This window comes from Pleurodeles waltl, chromosome 10 (assembly GCF_031143425.1).
Source record: "Pleurodeles waltl isolate 20211129_DDA chromosome 10, aPleWal1.hap1.20221129, whole genome shotgun sequence".
Lineage (NCBI taxonomy): Eukaryota > Metazoa > Chordata > Amphibia > Caudata > Salamandridae > Pleurodeles > Pleurodeles waltl.
Genome location: NC_090449.1, coordinates 223,022,603 through 223,047,375, shown reverse-complemented (window position 1 = coordinate 223,047,375; position 24,773 = coordinate 223,022,603). Strand labels below are relative to the sequence as shown.

General features: G+C 43.1%; 1 protein-coding gene across 8 annotated transcripts in view; it reads right to left on the bottom strand.

The window, feature by feature from the left end:
* Positions 1 to 1,584: 1,584 nt before the first annotated feature.
* MARF1 (meiosis regulator and mRNA stability factor 1) overlaps positions 1,585 to 24,773 on the bottom strand; it is a 586,552-nt gene continuing 563,363 nt past the window's right edge. For all 8 annotated transcript variants that reach the window (XM_069210203.1, XM_069210208.1, XM_069210202.1 and 5 more), the window contains exon 27: positions 1,585 to 4,269. In XM_069210203.1, the coding sequence (XP_069066304.1) occupies positions 4,049 to 4,269 (221 nt within the window). In that variant the 3' untranslated portion in view covers positions 1,585 to 4,048. The remainder of the gene's footprint in view (positions 4,270 to 24,773) is intronic.

Sequence of the window (24,773 nt, the reverse complement as noted above, 5' to 3'; positions counted from 1 at the left end):
CCAGTGGATGGGAAAACACCTTACTCAGGGATGGTATCAAAGCTGTACATGCCCCAGAGTTAAGGAACAAACTTTAACCACAGGGAGACTTGTGAATAGCTTCTTGGGCTCCTAAGGCTAATATAACTATGTAGGTAGCCATCGACATAGGTGGCCTGCTCATACTGTATTTGTGATAAGCAAAAACATGATTTAGAAGGGCCATTAGTATAATCTGACTTGAACATAATGTGTGCTGCGCTTTATGTGTTATTTTAATAGAGGCTGTTAAATTCCCTTCAGGCCTCATGGTTACGGTTTAAAAATGATCTCGGTTGTGATTTTCTTTCTAGATACTCACTCTTAGTGTGAAAAGATGCAAGACAAACACCTTTAATTTCTTCTGACTGATGTATGACCTTAGGGATACTTGGAATAGCAGAGGGTATCAATGGATAACCTAATAAGTAACTATGTTCTGATGAATGTGCAGGACCACTGTGGGCAATTATACACGCCAACTATGTAGCTCACAAAGGATATGCAATACACAAGACCCTTGTGTTTTCCTTCTCGTTTTATTGACGTAACTGAGAAGTGCCAATAAAACATTTAGCTTCCCTGGACGCCTCCATTTTATTTAGGGTCCGTCGTCTAGACTAGTCGGAGGGTAAAAGTGTAAAATACAACAAAAAAAAAACTCTTAAGAAGCTATGGGTGAAGTTTACCATATGGACTGTGGCGGGACACAGATCAAGGAGTCACTAGAGGGCTTAACATTTAAAGGCGTTTGCCAAGTGTACTGCTTGTAGGATCAAGAGTAGTACTGCAGGACGGCAAACACTGAGGAATTATTTTGAGGGTGGTGGATGTTCTCTATAACTCCAACAGAATCCCTCGAACATGTGATGGAGACTTCCTGTGTGATTTTATTTACAGGAGAGGGCAGAAAATCAGCTTATACATAAAGCTGAATCAATAACCTTCAAATGCCAACTGACTGGATTTCAACAGTGGAAGAATCGCAGGTAGTTTAGTTCTAGTGTCTGGTCAAAGAGTGCTTCAAGCATTTCTTCAGAAGAAAAAGGTCATTAGGATGGGCTATCTCCACCTGCTCTTTCCAGATCTAAGTTCGTGCACACTTGTGGGGAAAAAAATACTGAGTCAAAGATGGACCATCTTGTCAAGAAATAAGTTTTCACTCAAAAAGACGCTGTTTGAAACTTTGTGAAAATACTGGGCGAGCCATGGGGGTAATATCTGGTGGCCTAGGTGCTAAGTCGCGGATTGGTTTTACATAGTTGTGTTTCAAAGATGTGTCACTGGCTCTCCTTGGCAGGAGGAAAGGCACAGTATCACCGGCTGGATTTCGTGCACTTTCACCCGCTTCTTTTTCCTTCAGCTGTCCGTCCTTCTAAAAATGCTGGTTGTTTTCTGTGTATTCCTAGTGGTCGATGTGATCTGTACGAACAACCGCTTCTAAAAATATGTCGCCATTCTTGGTGGTTTACTTAGGTGTCTCGTCAAGTGTTACTGATCGTGTTCGGCAACTACGCCGTGTCTGAGGCATAATAAACAGTTTAAAAAAAAAAAGACAAACGGCCATATGCTTGCTTGTGAATTTTAATGACAACTTATTTGGTCCCAACATATAAAACATCAATTGAGACAAAAGAAGTGTTCAAACAAAGGAAGACCGTTTCGAAAAACGTTTTAACAAGAACAAAAATACAATGCATAATTTTTATGCTCCAATCATTTCCATTGCCCCCTCCCAAGAACAATTAACTGAGGAGCTGAATGAAGCTGTCACTTAAACTTGATACTTTCCGCATTTTGTAAATCCACATCGCACTTGCTTAACGAGACTAAGGTTACAAAATGCTGCAACAAACTGGGAACTTTTTGCAGATGTGCATTTCTGAAGAATTCTTTTTCACAACTTATCACATTTAACTTGTACAGAGAATTCAGAATCTGCGCGGACTTTTAGAAATAATTAAGCTTCCACAATCACATTAACAGTGCACAATTTATGTTGCAGGACAAAATCTTTCAATAATGTATTTCAGGTGGCTTGAAACTGCAAAGTAGGATATTTGAGCTCAACTGTGTTGCACACATCGCGAACAGATCGTTGTTTCGGTAGCAATCACCCTGACAAATGTATACATAAGGTCACAAAGATGTTTTCCTTAATTAAACCTACATTTAACCTTTAAAAGCACTCTAAAACAAATACACGCCATTGCTTTCACATTCTATATCACGTCTGTAGAGGAAATGCTTTTGGTTCGGACTCCATTGCTGTGCTTTACTATCCAGAAAAAACGTTCCAATGTATTTCTGCATTCATTGCTAGACTTTTTTTTTCAAAGATCGCAACCTAGTCACACTTTAAAATATCTCTGTGCAAAACCAAAGTAGTAAAAGGCCTTCTTTTTAGCCATTATGTTGCAGCATGTTTCCACTGGTGGATTTGGAATCTGAGCCCACCCCCTGCCTTCCTTGAGCAACTAAAAAGTGTATATAGTCCATCAATAGAAATATGCAAACAGTGGAAAAAACCTGATAGGCTTTCAAATGTACCAGCAATTGCCACTCCCCCTAGCAAATACAACCCATTGTAAAGGCCAGGTTTACCCAAAAGGGGTAGGTGCCTTCAGTCGCTGGATAGGACTACCATCAGTAAATAAAGCTATTCCACAGTTTCAACATTATTTCCAATGTTGACCTTTTTTAAAGGCCAGCAAGAAATTGTTCTAATGGACAACGGTTCCAAATCCCAACACAAGTAGTAACCAAACTGGAATAAAAACAGACATTTAAAAGACAATACGCAATCATGCCAAAAATAAGCTTCCCATTTACTAAACATGCTTAAAACTTCTCAAAACAAGGTTAAGCAGAACAACCTTGGCATTTCCCAGACACAACCTCCCATTCCTGTGGAAACGGCATCAAAGGATCTACTGAATCAGAACGTTTATTTCTTCATGGTTAAATTACATGAATTATGCATTAAATGCATACCTTATAGATTCTGAATCTATCTACTTTGAAATTCTAACCTCCAGTTCCTTAGACACACATTAAAATGTGTGCCAGGAGAAACATTACTTTAATCTCACCCCACCAAGACGATCTCTTGCCATTGCTCCAGTCTTTTTCCAAGAACAATTTACCAAACGGAGAATCACAGAAGGCTCCTCGCTGTAACTCAAAGCTACAGCAAGCACTTAAAATAAATTAGACATTCAATCTGCACAATCTTCTTAAGACATACAAAAACCAGACACTGCAGTTGGAAGACACCTGAAAACAGTTATGGTGTCATAACTTGTACGGCCGAAAAATGGCACAAAAATTAGCTTTGATCCTGTGAAGGAACAGTTAAAAACTACTAGACAGGTTTTAGACATACAAGTAATACATTTTTCGATAATGTCCAAAACAATACTAACTGGCCACAGTCAACAGGAAACATTATGTTCCACGCAGGGCTACACAGCTGAAGAAGTTCAAGAGGAAAATAAAATCCAATTCATTCTTTTATAATCTCATTACATTTGTGAATGAAATAATAGTAAAACATTTTCATTGATCATGTCATTCAATGACTAAAGGATTTCAAAATAAAAGCCTAATGCTGCCCTCCACTGCCAAAGGCTTGGGACCTTTACGTAGATTACACTTAAAAGATCTGCAATGATTTGTTGGGTAACTTCCATCACAATTAACCATCCTCTGATGCTCTTCATCCTTTGCAGGTGTGTGTCTTAGTTGAAAAAGTTCAGGCTGAATACATCAATTTGTTTTCTAGTAGGCAAAGCAAAAATAATTTGTCGTGTAGTTGGAAAACAAACTAATAACTCTTCTAGTTTAAGAAGAATAAAAGGGAAACATCAGGATGATCGGTTCCAATAAACAATTAAGTATTTAGCCATATGTGCGACTTTGGAAAATAAAATTGTTTGGAGATCTATTTCCAATAAAAGTGATTAGATTAACTTTTCATTTCATTTCAATGCCAACAATAATCCCAACTCAAATGCGCTGCAAAGGAAGATTATAGTTTGGTTACAGGTGCAAAAGAAAATTTTGCTGCCAATTTCACTTTGTTCCTTCCTTGTTTTCTAGCTGGGCTTTCGGTTGCTTCCTTCCAATGCTCCTGTGCTTCCAAGAACCCACATGCAGAGTGGTCGGTCTGTCTTTGATCTGAATACATAAGGTCACTGCCCCTTTCTGTGGTTGCAAGGATGGGTTTTTCTTTTGGTGAAAACTTCACCTCTGTATAAAGAAAAACAAGTACATGTAAATAAACAAAATTTTGCAGGTACAGGCATAATTGAACGTGAGCATACTGACATTTTCAATTGCTAGATTTCCCCCTACAAAACCCTTGACTAGTGGCAACTTGACTGAAACACATTGCGATACCAGAAGTAGTCCACTATGTCCCCTTTAAGTCCCAGTATACACCAGGTGGCAACATTACATATCAAGGTTTGATTCAGGTCTTCTTACTGTGCAAAAACGTGTTTTGCACTCTCATTTAGACACAACTGCAATAAAAGTTGGTTTGTTACTGAAACCACAGGAATTTAACAGTAATCTTCAGAATAAGCATATCCCAGACATTGTTGGAAGTGTACACGTAACATACTTAAATAGAGAAACAATATTCAGCTTAACAATGTACTTTGCACTCATTCCAGAAAAGCAGAGATTTGCTGGACCCTTAGATCCACAGGGCATTCCCCATTGTTCCTGTTTGGTAAACCCTAAAAGAAGTCTGGGCATTTTTTTGTTCTGAGTTTCCCAACAGCTCTAATTGAGGGAAAACTGTCACAAAAGATGTTGTGCAGATAGGAGCCATTTAGGACCTACTTGTGTTTCTTGATAATACATCTCCTCAGATTGTCTACTTGAGCATTCTAGACCCCTGGAAGGTGGGCAGGGGTCATTTTAATTCTTGGCTCATAACTACCCCCAGATGGTTTGTGCTTTCAAGGGATAAAGCTCTGGATCTCGTCCGTCCATGCAGGTTCAGATATGCACTGGCTGTTGAAGAAGGTGAAAGTCCCCAGTGAGTGATGGAAAGGTGGCTTTCAGGGCCAGGTGAACCTGCCCTAAATACAAGGAGCTTGGTGTGATCTCACTCCTCGGATTTGTAGATGACCCATGTATGCACCTCAACCTAAGAGGGAAGCATTGGTCACTACTTGTCTGAGAATTGGAAACACTAATGTTCCAGATATTGTTACCGTGGGGTGCATTTGAAACAAGAAAGATGTAGGACGTCTGAATCGCGCAGAGATGAGATATGATTCTGCTGGCGGTAGGTCTGCCTTTAGAGCTGTTATCCTTGCGACCATTGAGGGGATTGAAAACTCTGCAGGAAATTGCAATCATCATACAGCATTTAGTAACATTTATACTCCTTCCCTTTTTCAAGGCTCACTGCTTGAAAGTTTTCCATCTCTGTTTTCAATCTGGACATCTCATCATTCGCTTGAGAGACAAAGTGTTCCCTGATAAAGGCAGGTTAAGAATCCTCTGCAGATCCTCCAGTTTAAGACTCGTGAATCTTAACCAGAATTATCTCCAAAAGGTAAGGCCTGGACAGCACCCATGAGCTGCCAATGACATGTATGTGCTGTAGGAGTGATAACTTAATAGGAACCATCATGCTATCATGCCTTCATTAAGGATTTTCTGGAAATCTCCACATGGATCCCTGCTCGGTCTTTAATTTATTGTTAGGAGTCCCAGGGTAACCCATCATTCTTGCCTAACAAAGCTTTGGCATTTGTGATCTTCATTGTGCTGGCAAAAGCGCCCCACATTTTCCCTCACTGAATCAGACTTTTCATTTCTTCATCCAGTAAAACCGGATGACAGAGCAGTGCAGTGGTACTTCCTAGAGCCGAGACCATGATAGTGCTGGGGGAGTGATACATGCAGAAAAACACTGGATCCTCCATTGGAAGCCTGTACCTCTTTAGAGGTGTCAAAAGAGCTGCTTCAACAGAAGCCTGTGCATTAAATAGGTCTCTGGCTGGTTCTTTAAGACCAGGAACTAGTGGAAGCAGAGACCCAGAGATAGATTTTTGATGCAGTGTCTCCTAGATGATGAAAGTAGTTCATGCAGCCGCTGCAATAGGGTGATAAAGAGCATATTAGCCCATCTCCTAAGGACCTCTTGAAGGGTGTTAATGTCAATTGAGAAAATCCTCACCGGAACGAAATTTGTCACCACGGAAGAGTACTTCCCAGTCCATGACAAAGACAAACACCAAGGAGAGCATGACCTGGATTTGGCAATTCATCTGCGCCTTGAAGAATGCCTTGACTGTCTAGTTCTGGAAAGGCAAAACAGGCAGCAGGGTGTGACCTTGCGCTAGACCTACGGTGAGGTCTGGAATGACAGTGACTTTGAATGCCCTCAAGGTACCACCACATGGAATAGTTCCAGGTTGTGGGCGAGAAGAACTTTAGCTCAAGTGTGAGTGAGGATGATTTTGCAGGAATCACTGGTGATGGAGGTGGAAGTTCATGAGGGGTGGCAGCAGGCAAGAATGCGAATACAGTGGCGATGTAAGTCTGTAATCACTGCTGGATAAAGAGCTAGTTGGATAGTATCCTCTGGGATATGATTCTGAAGGAATTCTCTGTGCCTCCATTCTTGTAAGCCAATTCACAGATTACTGAACAAAAGCAATATACTCTGAATGGTGATGTTGAATGATGTCTCTGTGTCTAACTGTCCCTTTACGTCGAATGTGTCATCCTGTTCAACTTTGATCCAGCTACTGACTAAACATGTAACATGAATATTACCTCTTCTCGATGTTAAATTCCTAGATGTCAACTGAGGACAGTGCAGCCTCTCCTTGTCAGGTCTCCTCTTAGATCTCCCACTGTGTGAATCCTCAGACTGGATAAGCAACACCCTCTCCTGAGTCCTTCCAGTGATGCCAGAGCAGGATCCCTGATGTTTTCACCTCACTTCCTGCCCAAAATGGCGGAACTTCTTATGCTCCTTCAAATTCCACCAGGGGAAGGTCCTCTAGTGCTTGCATCTGTCTGGGATATGAGACTCCAGAAGACAGAATGCACAAACCGTGCAGTCTGTTGTAGCCATCGTCCAGCCACAAACAGGTGAGCGAAAAAAAAAAAGGGATGCCATTTTCTCACAAAGGAAAGCTATTTCCTGTCAAGAAAATACAGAAAAATACTTTATGCCATAAAAGACACAAAGGGAAGTCAGATTGAATAAAGTCTGAAAGGATTTCCATGAAGACCAATCCTGAAAAGCCAGAGCTCAAGAATCCTGTCACCAGAAGCCAGAAGAAGTACTGGCAATGTGTTTTAGCCATGTGGTTCACCAGTTCAGCACGGCTAAAAGTTAGTGGCACAGAGAAGAGTGGAGTAGGAGTGTTGTAGAGTGGAATGGCAGAGAGTGCCATGTACTGGAGTGGCTTAGAGTAGAGTGGACTGTTGGATAGTCCTTTGGCCTAGAGTGTTGCAGAGTACAGTAGCAATGTGTGCATTGGTGCAGAGTATTGCAGAGTATAGTTGGATTGAGTGCAGTGGCGTAGGATGGAGTAAAGGCAGAGTTTTGCAGAGTGGAGTGCCATAGATCTGAGTGATGCAGAAGGCGGTGGTGTAGAGTCAAGTGGCATAAATTACAGTGGAGTAGAGTGCAGAGTTGAGCCGAGTAGCAGAGTGCAGTGGCGTAGTGCTGTAGAGTAGCAGAGTAGTGAAGAGTATAGTGCCACAGATGCAGTGGCAGAGAGTGGAGTAATGCAGAGTTGAGTAGAGTTCAATTGTGGAGAGTGCAGTGTTGCAGAGTAGAGTGTCAAAGTGCAGAGTGGTGTAGGGCAGTGGCATAGAATACAGTGATGCAGAGTAGAGTGCAGTGGTGTAGGTTGCAGTGACGATGCAGCTGTGTAGACTGCATTGACAGATTAAAGTGGTTAAGAGTGGAGTGGCAGAGTGGTACAGAGGGAAGGGACATACAGTAGATAGTTTCAGAGTAGAGTGAAGGGGTGTAGAGTGAAGTAGTGCAGGGTAGAGTGCAGTTGTGTAGAGTGGCCTAGAGAATAATGGTGCAAAGTGGTGCAGAGTGCAGTGGCATAGCATGCAGTAGATTAGAGTGGCATACAGTGGACTGGAGTAGAGAGCAGTGGCATAGAGTTGAGTGTAAAGTGCATTAGCGTAGAGTGTATTGCCATAAAGTGCACTGGCAGAGTACAGTGTTGCAGAGTGGCGTAAAGTGGAGTAGATTGGTGTGACCTAGACTAGAGTGGTACAGACTGCAGAAGTGTAGAGTAGTTAAGAGTGCATTGGCATAGAGTAGAGTGGAGTGGAACAGGGTGGAGCAGAGAGGTGTGGCGGAAAGTAGAGTGGTGCAGAGTAGAGTGCAGTGGTGTGGAATGGTGCAGAGTGGAGTATTCATGGTGTGGTAGCACACTGCCATTACAGACAACACATTTTCAATTGAAATTACATTACATTTGCACATACATACAGTTTTACTAATGAAACTATACAGTACACAGACAAAATGTGAGGAAATTGCATCACCTAGCTTAATGATTCGTTTTGATTAAATTAAATTATTTGTTTTCCAGCACACTTTGGACATAAAAAATGTGCTTCATTCGAGTGGTCACAAGTCTGTATTTTTCTGATATACTTGCGCAGTTCATTTAAATGTTGTCTGCTAGAAAGAAAAAAAAAACAACAAAAAAAAAACTCTTCTACACCCAGTATCCAGCAAGATTGTTACATAAATCCACTCACTTTGAAGTCAGATATAGGAAAGTAAACAAGCGTCCTTGGAAGACAGCACCTGACATTTGACCTTGGACAAAAGAGCTGAAGAAGCTCAAACTAGCAGTTATAGCTGCTGCAGTCGTTTTGCCTCTACCTGCTGCTGGGAGCCCGAAGTGACTGATCCTCGATGGCCAAACATTGCACCAGAGTCTGCTGGACCCTGGAGTGCTGATTGAGTCTGGATTAATCACTCTGGAGCGACACTAGCCCCCACCACAGGATTTTGCTCTAACCTCGGTGCAAGGAGACCAGTAGCCTCGCACTGGGTGGCTAGCTACTGAATCAAAAAGGACCTCGGGGGCCCCGGACCTCTGTGGCAAAGTTACCCCACATCAACTCTCGACCGAGGACTCACCACAAAGGCACCTCAATTGATCGCATCTCAAGCGGAGCATCCTGGAGCATTTTCAATCTGTATCCCCAGCATCAGGACTACTCCATTAAAGTCTATAATGGCTGTCCTGTAAAGCTTGGAACAAGACTTAAAAACACTCTGGTGGCCAGGTAAAGACAGCAAAAGGAAACCCAGAAGGTTTAAGTTACAAACCACAAAACCACTGGTAATCAATGAGCGAGATGCATTCCTAGGTCTGAAAGTCCACAGATGTCTTTAGCAGCCGCGCTCTCTGGTAGCCTGTGGTCTACTAAAGAACTGAGGAAACTGCCATCTGCAGACTTGGTGGGATACTGGAGGGCTTAGAACCCTTAAAAGCAGTGTTCATTTTCAGCTTAACATAACAAACCTATTTGACTATACTGCCTGTATTCCTTACCAATCATTTACTGTAAAAAAAGGTTTGCTGAAGTGGTTTATTAATTGTTACCTATTTTTCTAAGGACATTTCTGTTTTAATTAATGGAACAGGCCAGTATAGGCTGAATTATAGGCTAAATTATGTTTTATTTCACATAATAATTCCTGGTTTTCCGAAAGTAAGGCGAAGAGGTAAAAAAGGAACGTATTATACTTTGGAAGAAGTACTCCAGAACCCCACATCAGCAGACTTATTCAATGCTTATCATTCTCAATAGTGATCCTAATGGAATCAGTTAAACTTAATGGTCTATAATCAGATACTCCTTTACAAAAATCCTAAAAATGGTAAGTCCCAAGATAACCGACTATCTAATATTTCTTTCTGGTCTTTCCCTAAAACAAGGCATAGTAGCAAAAGAATGGAAGACAGCAATGGTAAAACTCTTTAAGAAACATGCTCTCTCACTTGAGGAGCAAAATAATTTTTGTCTCGTATCTTGGTTATCTTACCTGGGTAAACAACTGGAAAACTAGTCTTCTCATAGCCACACGTTTGTCAAACCTAGTAGTGTAATGGTGTATTGTCACCCTTTTGAAATTGACTCTAGACTGGGCCACTGCAGGGAATTAGTGGTATCCTCTGCCCCATATGATCTTCCAGATTAGTCGTGGTGTTGGAGCACTGTTAGATCTTTTGGCTGCCTTACACACCCTCAACCACAATCTTCTGGTCAAATAAATACAGGACATTGGCAACAAGTTACGTACCGACTTGCAGATTCTTCACCTTTTGAACATCCAAGGCACCAGTATAGAACCTAAAATGTTGATAGCTTTCCCACACCAGTAGGGGGTGCTCGCTCTATCACGGCACTGCACATGAGTTAGAGCGATAAAGTTTTCAATAAAGCTAATAGGTTTTACCTTTGCGAATTCTATTGTTTTTTTTTTTTCAATGTTTAGCGAGACATGATACACAGCAGCGCGAGATACGGTACAATATGGCTTAAAGTATAAATAAAGCGCAATGAGCAGCCAGCGGTGACGAGTCAGAGTTTTTTTTGTCGTTATTTTTAAACTAAGCCACAGCAGTCTGCACTGCTGTGTAACATGTTTTTAAAAATGAATGTTTCTGCGTAATGTAAATGGTGCTCATGTAATGCAATCTAATACTTTCGGGTCGAGTTTGCATTATATAAAAAAGTGCCCCCAGAAACTTTAAATAAAAACCATGTTACAAAGCGCTGTAACATTTATTCAATTTATTTTGGGGACGCGTTAATACGGCACAAACTAGACCCATAAGTATTGTAATGCTTTACATGAGCACCACTTAGATTGTAGAGGAACACTCATTTTTAGAACCGAAAGATCTGCTGTGGCTTAAAAAAAAGAAAAAAAAAAAAGAAAAGTCCTATGACAGTCAAAACCATCTGCGTTTTAGCTCTTTTTTATTTACACTTTAAGCCATGTTGTGCAGCAGCTAGCGCTGCTGTGCAACATGTTTTAAAAATGAAAGTGTCCCTGTGTAATATAAGCAGAGCTTATTTAAAGCACTCCAAAACCTTTGGGTTGAGGTAGTGTTACACACAGGTCAAGGTAGCGCTACATAAAAGCAGCACGAACATCAAAACAAGCAGCGGTAAAAACAACTGCTTAAGGGAAAACGTTGCATTGTACATTGCTTTATAAATTACCTCACAAGCGTGGCGCTGACCGGTTTCCGATATTGGTTCAGATGAAGAGCGACAATCACACAAAGTGGACAAACAGCTGCTCTAGTGTTTTGACCCGAAGCACCTGGCATATTAAAGTTAATCAAAATAGGACAATTGGACGACACAATCTGACCTCAGTGCAAGGAAACTGGGTGATATGCAAGTCACAGTGGTGTACAAGCCTTGGTTAAGAACACCACAGACACACACCCACATCTACATAGTATCAGAAACCACGAACAAGTGCTTTGCCGTCCACTTTGTACAAGTAACAATTTGTCTTGTAAGTAAAAATTAAGTATATGCAAAGATTGTGCAGTTTACAACAACCAAAAACACACAGTTGACATCTCCAAGTACACATGTTTTGCCACTGGACATGGCACGAACAATGCACACTACACTGTTGAATCTTTGAGTAAGTACTCAACAGCCCACCCGCACCCAAAGGCCCCATCCATTACAGCTGCTCCCGCTCTTCTCATGCCAGTCACTACATCTGACTGAGAGCAATAGCTGCCTGTGCAGTAATCCTCAGCTGGAGCCACATCTGTGCCTGCCCGCTCAGTAAATAATGAATTGCTGACTGCTCGGCTGCTGTACAGCTAACATGTAATTGACTCGGGCATGCCTTGGAGATCACATGGTGCCTGTGGAGATGTATTGTACTCGTGACTAAGATTATCTCCTGTTGGGTCTGACAGGAGAAAGAGCAGCTCAAGCACCAGCGCGTGGAGAGAAAACAGTAGGAAGGGGGGAGGTGATAGGAAGCAGTGGAAAGATGGAACACATGCACTCATATGGAGTGTGGGTGTGATTTTTTTAAACTATCTCCGAAGCACACAACTAGTGGAAGGACACTGGCTGGCAAGCCACTGACTACAACCCAGAAAGGGTACTTGGTTCAAGCATCATGGAACAGCCAAAGCAGAGGAAAGAAGAGAGGAAAGGCAGACTAATGACGTCAGAAGCAGCTGCTGACCAGTGAGAAGCAAGAAAGAAGAGGGACAGCAAAGCCTACCAATTGTAAGTATTGTGTGGACTGTGATATAGATATATATATATATATATATATATATATATATATATATATATATATCTCGAAAATGTTACTTACCCAGTAGACATCTGTTCATGGCATGTAGTGCTGTAGATTCACATGCTTTGCATTAGTCCGCCATCTAGTGTTGGGCTCAGAGTGTTTTCTGTGAAGAAGGTTTTCGAGTCACAAGATCGAGTGACTCCTCCTCTTGGTGATAGTGTGCATGGGCATCGAGTCCTTGATTAGACTGTTTTCCCGCAGGACGGTGAAGGAAAGAGTGTAAAAATATATAAATATATATATAAATATATATATATGGAAATGTCACTTACCCAGTGTACATCTGTTCGTGGCAAGTAGTGCTGCAGAGTCACATGCTATGCATTATTCCACCATCTGGTGTTGGGCTCAGAGTGTTACAAGTTGTTTTTCTTTGCAGAAGGGAAGTTGCAGGCAAATCTGCAGCACTACATGCCACAAACAGATGTACACTGGGTAAGTGACCTTTTCAGTTCAGTTGCATGTGTAGCTGCAGATACACATGCTATGCAAAGACTACAAAGAAGTAACTTTCAAAATAATTGTGGTGGCAAGCCTGTAGGAGTTGGAGTTGTTTGAAATAATGTTCTTAAGACAGCTTGTCCAACATTGGCCTGTTGCTTTGAAAATACATCTACACAATGTTTTGTAAATGTATGAGGAGTAGACCATGTGGCAGCTTTACATATGTCTGCCATTGGTAGGTTTCCTAAGAATGCCATAGATGCACCTTTCTTTCTAGTGGATTGTGCTTTAGGTGGTGTTCTAGGGGGAATAATACATTTTAATCCTCCCATGAAGGCTTCTATAACTGGAACTCTGAAAAGAGAGGTATGTTGAACAGTCTGCAAGTATGCTGAAATTGCCGTAAGATGGATTTTAATGGATGAGAAAGCTAGATTTGATTTCTGCAAATGAAGTAGATATCATACAATATATTGTATTGATGCTGGAAGTGGATCAGTATTTTTAGATTGACAGTAGTGAACACATATTTTCCATTTGTTACCATAGCATTGCCTAGTTGTAGGCTTACATGCTTGTCTGAGAACTTCCATGCATTCTAATGGAAGTTTTAAGTATCCAGATTCTATGACTTCAGGAGCCCAATGGCTAAGTTGAGAGCACTGGGATTTAGATGTCTGATTTGCCCCTTGGTTTGTGTTAACAAATCCAGTCTGTTTGGAAGTTTGGAGTGAGGTTCTACTGACAGGGCTAGGAGTGCTGTGTATCAATGTTGTCGTGCCCACGTTGGGGCTATGAGTATCATGGTGAGAGAGGTCTGATGTAGTTTGTTGACCAGGAAGGGAACTAGTGGGAGAGGGGGAAAAGCATAAGCAAATATCCCTGACCAGTTGATCCATAGAGAACTGCCCTTGGATAGAGGATGTGGGTGTCTGGATGCAAAGTTTTGGCATTTTGAGTTTTCGCTTGTTGCGAATAGGTCTATTTCTGGTGTTCCCCACTTTTGAAAGTACTGTTGAAGTACCTGAGAGTGAATTTCCCATTTGTGTCTATTTGTGCGTCCTGCTTAGGAGAGCCGCTAGCTGATTGTGAATTCCTGGAATATATTCTGCTAATAGATGAATGTGATTGTGAATTGACCATTTCCATATTGTTTGAGCTAGAAGGGACAGTTGAGATTAATGTGTCCCGCCTTGTTTTTTTAGGTAATACATGGTCTTGTGTTTGAGAAGTGGTTGAAACACTTTTAGGGCAAGGAACCCAGTTAATAATTCTAAATGGTTTATGTGATAATTTAGCAGGTTCAAATCCTATTCCCCTTGAATGGTAAGGTTGTTGAGATGAGCTTCCCAACCTATCACTGATGCATCTGTTGTTATTGTGGTCTGAGGCACAGGATCTTGAAATTACCGCCCCTTCATAAAATTGCTGAGGTTCCACCATTGAAGGGACTTGTGCGTTTGGCGGTCCAACAACACTAGATCTTGCAATTGGCTCTTTGCTTGAGACCATTGCTGTAAGAGGCACTGTTGTAGTGTCCTCATGTTTAGTCTTGCATGTGGTACTATTGCTATGCAGGATGCCATCATTCCTAATAGTTTCATGATAAATCTTACAGTGCATTGTTGATTTGGCCGCATTTGTGGTGTGAGATTTTGGAAAGCTTGTATCCTTTGTGTATTTGGATAGGCTAAGGCTTTTTGCGTATTTAAAATAGCACCTAGGTAAGGTTGCGCTTGTGCTGGCTGAAGATGAGATTTTTGGTAGTTGAGAGTGAACCCTAGTGTATGTAAGGTCTCTATTACATATTGAGTGTGTTGTTGGTATTGTATAAAATTGTTTGATTTTATTAGCCAATCGTCTAGATGTGGAAAGACATGTATGTGTTGTCTTCTTAGGTAGGCTGCCACTACTGCTAAACATTTTGTGAATACCCTTGGAGCTGTTGTTATGCCGAATGGTAGAACTTTGAATTGATAATTTTTCCTGCTAATACAAACCTTAGGTATTTTCTGTGAGCTGGATGGATGGGTATATGGAAATACGCGTCTTTGAGGTCTAATGCAGTCATGTAATCTTGTTTTTGATGATGTCCTGCAGAGTTACCATGTGTAAGTGTTCTGACAGGATATAAAGATTTAGGGATTTGAGGTCTAAGATGGGCCTGAGAGTGCCATCCTTTTTGGGAATGAGGAAGTATAGTGAGTATACACCTGTCCTTGTTGAGAATGTGGGGCCAATTCTATTGCTTGTTTTAGTAGTAGTGATTGTACTTCTTGCTGTAATGGAACATTGTGTTCTGGGGACAGCTTGTGGTAACATGGAGGAATGTTTGGAGGGGTAGAAACCAATTCTAGGAAATAGCCATTGCAGATAATTGACAATACCCAATGGTCTGTGGTGATGTTTTGCCAATGGGAGTGGAATTGCGGCAGTCTTCCCCCCACAGGAGGTGTGTGGGGTTGAGGGATGGCAAGTAAGTCACTGTTTAGATGGGGTAGTGGCCTGTTTAGAAGTTTAGAACTTGCCTCTGTTTCTAAAGTATTGGCCTCTGTAAGACCCTCTAAATCCCCCTCTCTGGTACGGCTGTTGCTGTTGACCTTGCTTTGCCTGGGAGGTAGAAGCCTCAGTGGATTGTGGCTTGAATTCTCCTCTGAATTGTTGTCTGCGAAAGGAGCCTCTATAGGATGTTAATTATAATGCTCCCATTGCTTTGGCAGTGTCTGAGTCTTTCCTCAGTTTTTCTATGGCCGTATTGACTTCAGGGCCAAACAATTGCTTTTTATTAAAAGGCCTGTTGAGCACTGCCTGCTGGATTTCTGGTTTAAAACCAGAAGAACGTAGCCATGCATGTCTACACATAGTAATGGCTGTATTGAAAATTCTAGCTGCTGTATCTGCAACATCAAGGGCAGACCATGTTTGATTATTGCTTATGGCCTGACCCTCTGCCACAATTTGTTGTGCCCTTTTTGGTGTTCCTTTGGGAGGTGCTGTGGGAGTTCCTGCATCTCGTCCCAGTGGGCTCTATTGTACCTTGCTAGCAACACTTGCGAATTGGCAATTCGCCATTGGTTGGCAGCCTTTGTGGCTACCCTCTTGCCAGCAGCATCAAATTTCCTACTCTCCTTACCAGGGGGAGGAGCATCCCCAAATGAAAGGCTATTAGCCCTTTTTCTAGCCGCACTTACTACCACTGTGTCTGGAGGAACTTGGTGTGTAATATAATCAGGGTCTGTAGGAGCAGGTTTATACTTCATCAATGCGTGGAGTTATTACTCTAGCTTTGACTGGCTCACTAAATATATGATCTTCATGTTTAACCATGCCAGGTAGCATAGGAAGGCACTGAGATCTTGAGTGGGTGGAGGATAGAGTGTTAAACAGAAAATCCTCTTCTAGGGGCTCAGTGTGCATAAGCACCCCATGGTATGCTGCTGCCCTGGAAACAACCTGTGTGTATGCAGTAGTGTCCTCTGGTGGAGAAGGCTTAGAAGGGTATAAATCAGGATCATTGTCAGGAATAGGATCTGGGTCGTATATATCCCAAGGATCAACTGTATCACCATGTGAATATTCCGAATGAGTTGGTGAAGGTAAAGGTGGTGGGCTGGTGGGTGGAGGCGAAAAAGAAAGTTGTGGGGAATGAGGGGGAGAAGTATGGGCAGGTACTGGCTTCTCCTTCTGTTTATACATGTTTGCTGGTGGTTGAGCGGTGTCTAATTATTCTTGAAAGGCCAGCTTCCTTTTGGTTTGTAGAGGAGGCGCAGTAACTATTCTGCCAGTCTCTTTTTGGATGTGGATCCTTGATTGTCTTTCATCCATAACCTCAAGGATAGGCTGAATCTCAGTGTCCGCATCAGAAGGTCTATAAGATTGTTCATGCAGTTACTTTGAGCTCGGTTAAGGAAGGGTCGAAAGTCCTTGCTCTTCTGAATAAGAAGATTTTTTTCGGCTCCGAAGATGGTAGCTTTTTCGGTCCCGAAAATGCAGCCGGTTGTTTCGGCTCAAAAGCAGGAAGTTGAGGCTTCGACTCGGAGGAGTGGGGATGCTTGCTCGAGTCCGAAGTAGAACTCTTAATGGATTTACTAGACTCCGATACAGACGTAGGAGTGGCCTTTTTCGACGCTGAACCCGAAGGTTGGTCGACAAGAGTCTTTTTTTGGGTCAAACCATGGCTCCCTGCAAGAGGTGTACCCAAGGCCTGCAATTATTTTTTTTTATAACTGGGCATAGGGGCAGACGTACTCATGTGCAGTCCAGCAGAGATAGGCCTATCTTCTTCGGATTCTTGTTTGGAGTCTGTGTGTCTGATGGAGACCGCTGTCTGCGCCTGTTCTTCTTCCATGATGTCAAGATGTTCCGTACTCTTCGACGCCATTTCCAATCTTCTGGCTCTTCGATAATGCAGGGTCTTCTTGGATCTAAACGATCGACAAGCCTCACAATCTTCTTTTTTGTGATAGGGAGAAAGAGACAGATTACAAACAAGGTGTTGATCTGTGTAGGGAAATTTTGCGTGGCATCAAGGACAAAATCGAAATGGAGTCCGGTCCATCAGGCTTCGACGCGGTAGGCCCGACAGGCCAGAGTTGGGCTCAGGCACCCAGAAGTGTGAAATCTAGTTTGCAACGGTACTATTGGTTCGAGGCTAGGTGGGAACGCGATCTAAACAATACTGACTATTAAGGGAGTTTTCTAAAGATTCCGATTCAAAATCTCAGAGCGAGAAGAAACACATCCGATCCCAACAGCAGAAAGAAAACAAACAACAGAGTCGATGACCATGCGCATTATGACCGAGAGGAGGAGTCCACGATCCCGTGACTTCGAAAAGACTTCTTCGAAGAAAAACAATTTGTAACACTCCGAGCTCAACACTAGTTGGCGGAATGCATAGCATATGTATCTGCAGCTACACATACCATTGAATGAATAAATATATATATATATATATATATATATATATATATATATGGAAATGTCACTTACCAAGTGTACATCTGTTCGTGGCATTAGTCGCTGCAGATTCACATGCTGTGCACATCCCGCCATCTGGTGTTGGGCTCGGAGTGTTACAAGTTCTTTTTCCTTCGAAGAAGTCTTTTCGAGTCACGAGATCGAGGGACTCCTCCCATTTCGGCTCCATTGCGCATGGGCGTCGACTCCATCTTAGATTGATTTCCCCACAGAGGGTGAGGTAGGAGTTGTGTATGCTAGTAATAGTGCCCAAGCAATGGAGTGAATACGTATGTACATAATGTAGTTTAAAGTAATATATTTACAAATTTATAAATGTTCAAGATCAACTTCTAAATGGCTACAGGCTCCCGGGGAGGCGGGTGGGCGCATGTGAATCTGCAGCGACTAACGCCACGAACAGATGTACACTGGGTAAGTGACATTTTCCGTTCGATGGCATGTGTAGCTGCAGATACACATGCTGTGCATAGACTAGTAAGCAGTTATCTCCCCAAAAGCGGTGGCTCAGCCTGTAGGAGTTGAAGTTGTTTGAAACAATGTTCGTAGTACTGCTTGACCTACTGTGGCTTGTTGTGCCGTTAGCACATCTACACAGTAGTGTTTGGTAAATGTATGAGGCGTAGACCATGTAGCTGCCTTACATATTTCGGTCATTGGAATATTTCCCAGAAAGGCCATGGTAGCACCTTTCTTTCTAGTTGAGTGTGCCTTTGGTGTAATAGGCAGTTCTCTTTTTGCTTTAAGATAACAGGTTTGAATGCACTTAACTATCCATCTAGCAATGCCCTGTTTAGAAATTGGATTTCCTGTATGAGGTTTCTGGAAAGCAATAAAAAATTGTTTTGTTTTTCGAATTAGTTTTGTTCTGTCAATGTAGTACATTAACGCTCTTTTGATGTCTAATGTATGTAGTGCTCTTTCAGCTACAGAATCTGGCTGTGGGAAGAACACTGGTAATTCTACTGTTTGATTCAAGTGGAACGGTGATATGACTTTTGGTAAAAATGTTGGATTTGTCCGTAGAACTACTTTATGCTTGTGTATTTGAATAAATGGTTCTTGTATGGTAAATGCTTGAATCTCACTTACTCTTCTTAAAGATGTGATAGCAATTAAAAATGCAACCTTCTATGTTAAGTATTGCATTTCACAAGAGTGCATGGGCTCAAAAGGTGGACCCATGAGTCGTGTTAAGACAATGTTGAGGTTCCATGAAGGAACTGGTGGTGTTCTTGGTGGTATAATTCTCTTTAGGCTTCCATAAATGCTTTTATGACTGGTATCCTAAATAGAGAAGTTGAGTGCGTAATTTGCAGGTAAGCTGAAATTGCGGTAAGATGTATCTTAATGGATGAAAAAGCTAGCTTTGACTTTTGCAAATGTAGTAAGTATGTTACAATGTCTTTGGCAGATGCGTGTAAGGGTTGAATTAGATTATTATGGCAGTAATAAACAAATCTTTTCCACTTATTTGCATAGCAATGTCTAGTGGTAGGTTTCCTAGCTTGTTTTATGACCTCCATACATTCCTGTGTAAGGTCTAAGTGTCCGAACTCTAGGATTTCAGGAGCCAAATTGCTAGATTCAGCGATGCTGGATTTCGGTGTCTGATCTGAAGTTTCGGCATTTTGCGTTTTCCTTTGTTGCAAATAGATCTATTTGTGGTGTTCCCCAACTCTGGAAGTATGTATTCAGTATTTGGGGGTGAATCTCCCATTCGTGGATCTGTTGGTGATCCAGAGAGATATTGTCTGCTAACTGATTCTGAATTCCTGGAATAAATTGCGCTATTAGGCGAATGTGGTTGTGAATCGCCCAATGCCATATTCTCTGTGCCAGGAGACACAACTGTGTTGAGTGTGTCCCTCCCTGTTTGTTTAGGTAATACATCGTTGTCATGTTGTCTGTTTTGACAAGAATGTGTTTGTGGCTTATAACGGGTTGAAATGCTTTCAGCGCTAGAAATACTGCCAATAGTTCTAAGTGATTTATGTGAAACTGTTTTTGGTGAGTGTCCCATTGTCCTTGGATGCTGTGTTGATTGAGGTGTGCTCCCCACCCTATCATGGAGGCATCTGTTGTTATTACATATTGTGGCACTGGGTCTTGGAAAGGCCGCCCTTGGTTTAAATTTATACTGTTCCACCATTGAAGCGAGGTGTATGTTTGGCGGTCTACCAACACCAGATCTTGAAGTTGACCCTGTGCTTGTGACCACTGTGATGCTAGGCACTGTTGTAAGGGCCACATGTGTAACCTTGCGTTTGGGACAATGGCTATGCATGAGGACATCATGCCTAGGAGTTTCATCACCATTTTGACTTGTATTTTTGTTTTGGATACATGGCCTGTATTACATTGTGAAATGCTTGAACCCTTTGTGGACTTGGAGTGGCAATACCTTTTGTTGTGTTTATTGTCACCCCTAAGTATTGCTGTGTTTGACACGGCAGAAGGTGTGACTTTGTGTAGTTGATTGAGAAACCTAGTTTGTGGAGGGTTTCTATGACATAATTTGTGTGTTGTGAACACCTTTCTAGCGTGTTGGTTTTATTAACCAATCATCTAGGTACGGGAACACATGTATTTGTTGCCTTCGGATATATGCAGCTACGACTGCCAGACACTTTGTCAAAACTCTTGGCGCAGTTGTTATTCCGAATGGCAACACCTTGAATTGGTAATGTATCCCTTGGAATACAAACCTTAGGTACTTTCTGTGTGGAGGATGTATCGGTATATGGAAATATGCATCCTTTAGGTCTAGTGTTGTATGTAGTCTTGTTGTTTGAGCAGTGGGATTACGTCTTGTAATGTCACCATGTGAAAGTGATCTGACTTGATGTAGGTATTTAATGTTCTGAGATCTAATATAGGTCTCAGACTTTTGTCTTTTTTGGGTAGGAGAAAGTACAGAGAGTAAACTCCTGTTCCTTTGTGTTGTTTTGGTACTAATTCTATTGCTTCTTTTAGTAGCAATTGTAAGGAAATGCCTCCTTGGCATGGTTACCCCCTGACTTTTTGCCTTTGCTGATGCTATGTTTTGAATTGAAAGTGTGCTGAGGCCTGCTAACCAGGCCCCAGCACCAGTGTTCTTTCCCTAACCTGTACTGTTGATTCCACAATTGGCACACCCTGGCACCCAGATAAGTCCCTTGTAACTGGTACCTCTGGTACCAAGGGCCCTGATACCAGGGAAGGTCTCTAAGGGCTGCAGCATGTATTATGCCACCCTAGAGACCCCTCACCCAGCACAGACACACTGCTTACCAGCTTGTGTGTGCTAGTGAGAACAAAATGAGTAAGTCGACATGGCACTCCCCTCAGGGTGCCATGCCAGCCTCTCACTGCCTATGCAGTATAGGTAAGACACCCCTCTAGCAGGCCTTACAGCCCTAAGGCAGGGTGCACTATACCATAGGTGAGGGTACCAGTGCATCAGCACTGTGCCCCTACAGTGTCAAAGCAAAACCTTAGACATTGTAAGTGCAGGGTAGCCATAAGAGTATATGGTCTGGGAGTCTGTTTTACACGAACTCCACAGCACCATAATGGCTACACTGAAAACTGGGAAGTTTGGTATCAAACTTCTCAGCACAATAAATGCACACTGATGCCAGTGTACATTTTATTGTAAAGTACACCACAGAGGGCACCTTAGAGGTGCCCCCTGAAACTTAACCGACTATCTGTGTAGGCTGACTGGTTCCAGCAGCCTGCCACACTAGAGACCTGTTGCTGGCCCCATGGGGAGAGTGCCTTTGTCACTCTGTGGCCAGTAACAAAGCCTGCACTGGGTGGAGATGCTAACACCTCCCCCAGGCAGGAGCTGTAACACCTGGCGGTGAGCCTCAAAGGCTCACCCCTTTGTCACAGCACTGCAGGACACTCCAGCTAGTGGAGTTGCCCGCCCCCTCCAGCCCTGGCCCCCACTTTTGGCGGCAAGGCCGGAGAAAATAATGAGAATAACAAGGAGGAGTCACTGGCCAGTCAGGACAGCCCCTAAGGTGTCCTGAGCTGAGGCGACTAACTTTTAGAAATCCTCCATCTTGCAGATGGAGGATTCCCCCAATAGGATTAGGGATGTGACCCCCTCCCCTTGGGAGGAGGCACAAAGAGGGTGTACCCACCCTCAGGGCTAGTAGCCATTGGCTACTAACCCCCCAGACCTAAACACGCCCTTAAATTTAGTATTTAAGGGCTCTCCCTGAACCTAGAAACTAGATTCCTGCAACAACAAGAAGAAGGACTGCCTAGCTGAAAACCCCTGCAGAGGAAGACCAGAAGACAACAACTGCCTTGGCTCCAGAAACTCACCGGCCTGTCTCCTGCCTTCCAAAGAACTCTGCTCCAGTGACGCCTTCCAAAGGGACCAGCGACCTCTGAATCCTCTGAGGACTGCCCTGCTTCGACGACGACAAGAAACTCCCGAGGACAGCGGACCTGCTCCAAAAAGACTGCAACTTTATCCAAAGGAGCAGCTTTAAAGAACCCTGCAATCTCCCCGCAAGAAGCGTGAGACTTGCAACACTGCACCCGGCGACCCCGACTCGGCTGGTGGAGAACCAACACCTCAGGGAGGACCCCCGGACTACTCTACGACTGTGAGTACCAAAACCTGTCCCCCCTGAGCCCCCACAGCGCCGCCTGCAGAGGGAATCCCGAGGCTTCCCCTGACCGCGACTCTCTGAAACCTAAGTCCCGACGCCTGGAAAAGACCCTGCACCCGCAGCCCCCAGGACCTGAAGGACCGGACTTTCACTGCAGAAGTGACCCCCAGGAGTCCCTCTCCCTTGCCCAAGTGGAGGTTTCCCCGAGGAAGCCCCCCCTTGCCTGCCTGCAGCGCTGAAGAGATCCCTTGATCTCTCATTGACTTCCATTGCGAACCCGACGCTTGTTCTAACACTGCACCCGGCCGCCCCCGCGCCGCTGAGGGTGAAATTTCTGTGTGGGCTTGTGTCCCCCCCGGTGCCCTACAAAACCCCCCTGGTCTGCCCTCCGAAGACGCGGGTACTTACCTGCTGGCAGACTGGAACCGGGGCACCCCCTTCTCTCCATGGAAGCCTATGCGTTTTGGGCACCACTTTGAACTCTGCACCTGACCGGCCCTGAGCTGCTGGTGTGATAACTTTGGGGTTGCTCTGAACCCCCAACAGTGGGCTACCTTGGACCAAGAACTGAACCCTGTAAGTGTCGTACTTACCTGGTAAAACTAACAAAAACATACCTCCCCCAGGAACTGTGAAAATTGCACTAAGTGTCCACTTTTAAAATAGCTATTTGTGAATAACTTGAAAAGTATACATGCAATTGAAATGATTCAAAGTTCCTAATGTACTTACCTGCAATACCTTTCAAACAAGATATTACATGTTAAATTTGAACCTGTGGTTCCTAAAATAAACTAAGAAAAGATATTTTTCTATAACAAAACCTATTGGCTGGATTTGTCTGAGTGTGTGTACCTCATTTATTGTCTATGTGTATGTACAACAAATGCTTAACACTACTCCTTGGATAAGCCTACTGCTCGACCACACTACCACAAAATAGAGCATTAGTATTATCTCTTTTTACCACTATTTTACCTCTAAGGGGAACCCTTGGACTCTGTGCATGCTATTCCTTACTTTGAAATAGCACATACAGAGCCAACTTCCTACAGCAATGCTTGAACTTCTAGTCCTAGAAGATCAATATGTTGTTTTGACATATTGTGTGTTTTCGGTGGGACGTTTGGAGGGAATTTGAGAAATTCTATGCAATAACCATGCTGGATAATTGCTAGTACCCAAGTATCTGTTGTTATCTCCTCCCAATGTTTGTAAAATTGACTTATTATCCCCCCCACAGGTGTTATGTGTTGGGGATGTGTGACTTGGAAGTCACTGCTTGTTTTGAGGGGTTTTGGAACTTCCCTCTATTCTTTTGGAATTGGCCCCCTGTATATTGCCCCCGAAAACTTCCGAGCTGATATTGGCTTTGATAAGTGGGCCTTGCTTGTGAGGTTGTGGCTTCTGTAGGTTGACCTCGAAACCCTCCCCTAAATTGAGTCTTGCGAAATGTGCCTCTGCTCTGTGGGGAGTAGAGTGCGCCCATGGCTTTTGCCGTGTCAGTATCTTTTTTGAGTTTCTCAATAGCAGTGTCGACTTCCGGTCCAAACAACTGCTGTTCATTAAAGGGCATATTCAGCACGGCTTGTTGTATTTCCGTCTTAAATCCTGACGTACGCAACCATGCGTCTCCTTATCGTTATCGCAGTATTTACCTTCCTTGCAGCCGTATCTGCTGCATCCATTGCTGACCATATCTGATTATTGGAGATACTTTGTCCTTCCTCCACCACTTGTTGTGCCCTCTTCTGGAACTATTTGGGTAAGTGTTCTATGAAATGCTGCATTTCGTCCCAATGAGCTCTATCGTATCTTGCCAACAGTGCTTGTGAGTTGGCAATGCGCCATTGGTTTGCTGCTTGTGCTGCAACCCTTTTACCCGCAGCATTGAATTTGCGACTCTCCTTGTCTGGAGGTGGTGCGTCTCCCGAGGTATGAGAGTTTGCTCTCTTGCGAGCTGCCCCGACAACACAGAGTCTGGTGTTAATTGCTGCGTAATATAAACAGGATCTGTTGGCGGTGGCTTGTACTTCTCCACCCTTGGAGTTATGGCTCTGCCTTTTACAGGATCCTGAAATATTTGTTTGGAATGTTTTAGCATTCCCGGGAGCATATGTAAGCTTTGGTATTGGCTATGAGTGGAGGATAGTGTATTAAACAAAAAGTCATCCTCAATTGGTTCTGCATGTAAGGTGACGTTATGAAAAGCAGCTGCCCTCGAGACCACCTGCGTGTAGGATGTACTGTCTTCAGGTGGCGACGGCCTCGCAGGATAACAGTCTGGGCTGTTATCTGATACAGGAGCATCATAAAGGTCCCATGCGTTGGGATCA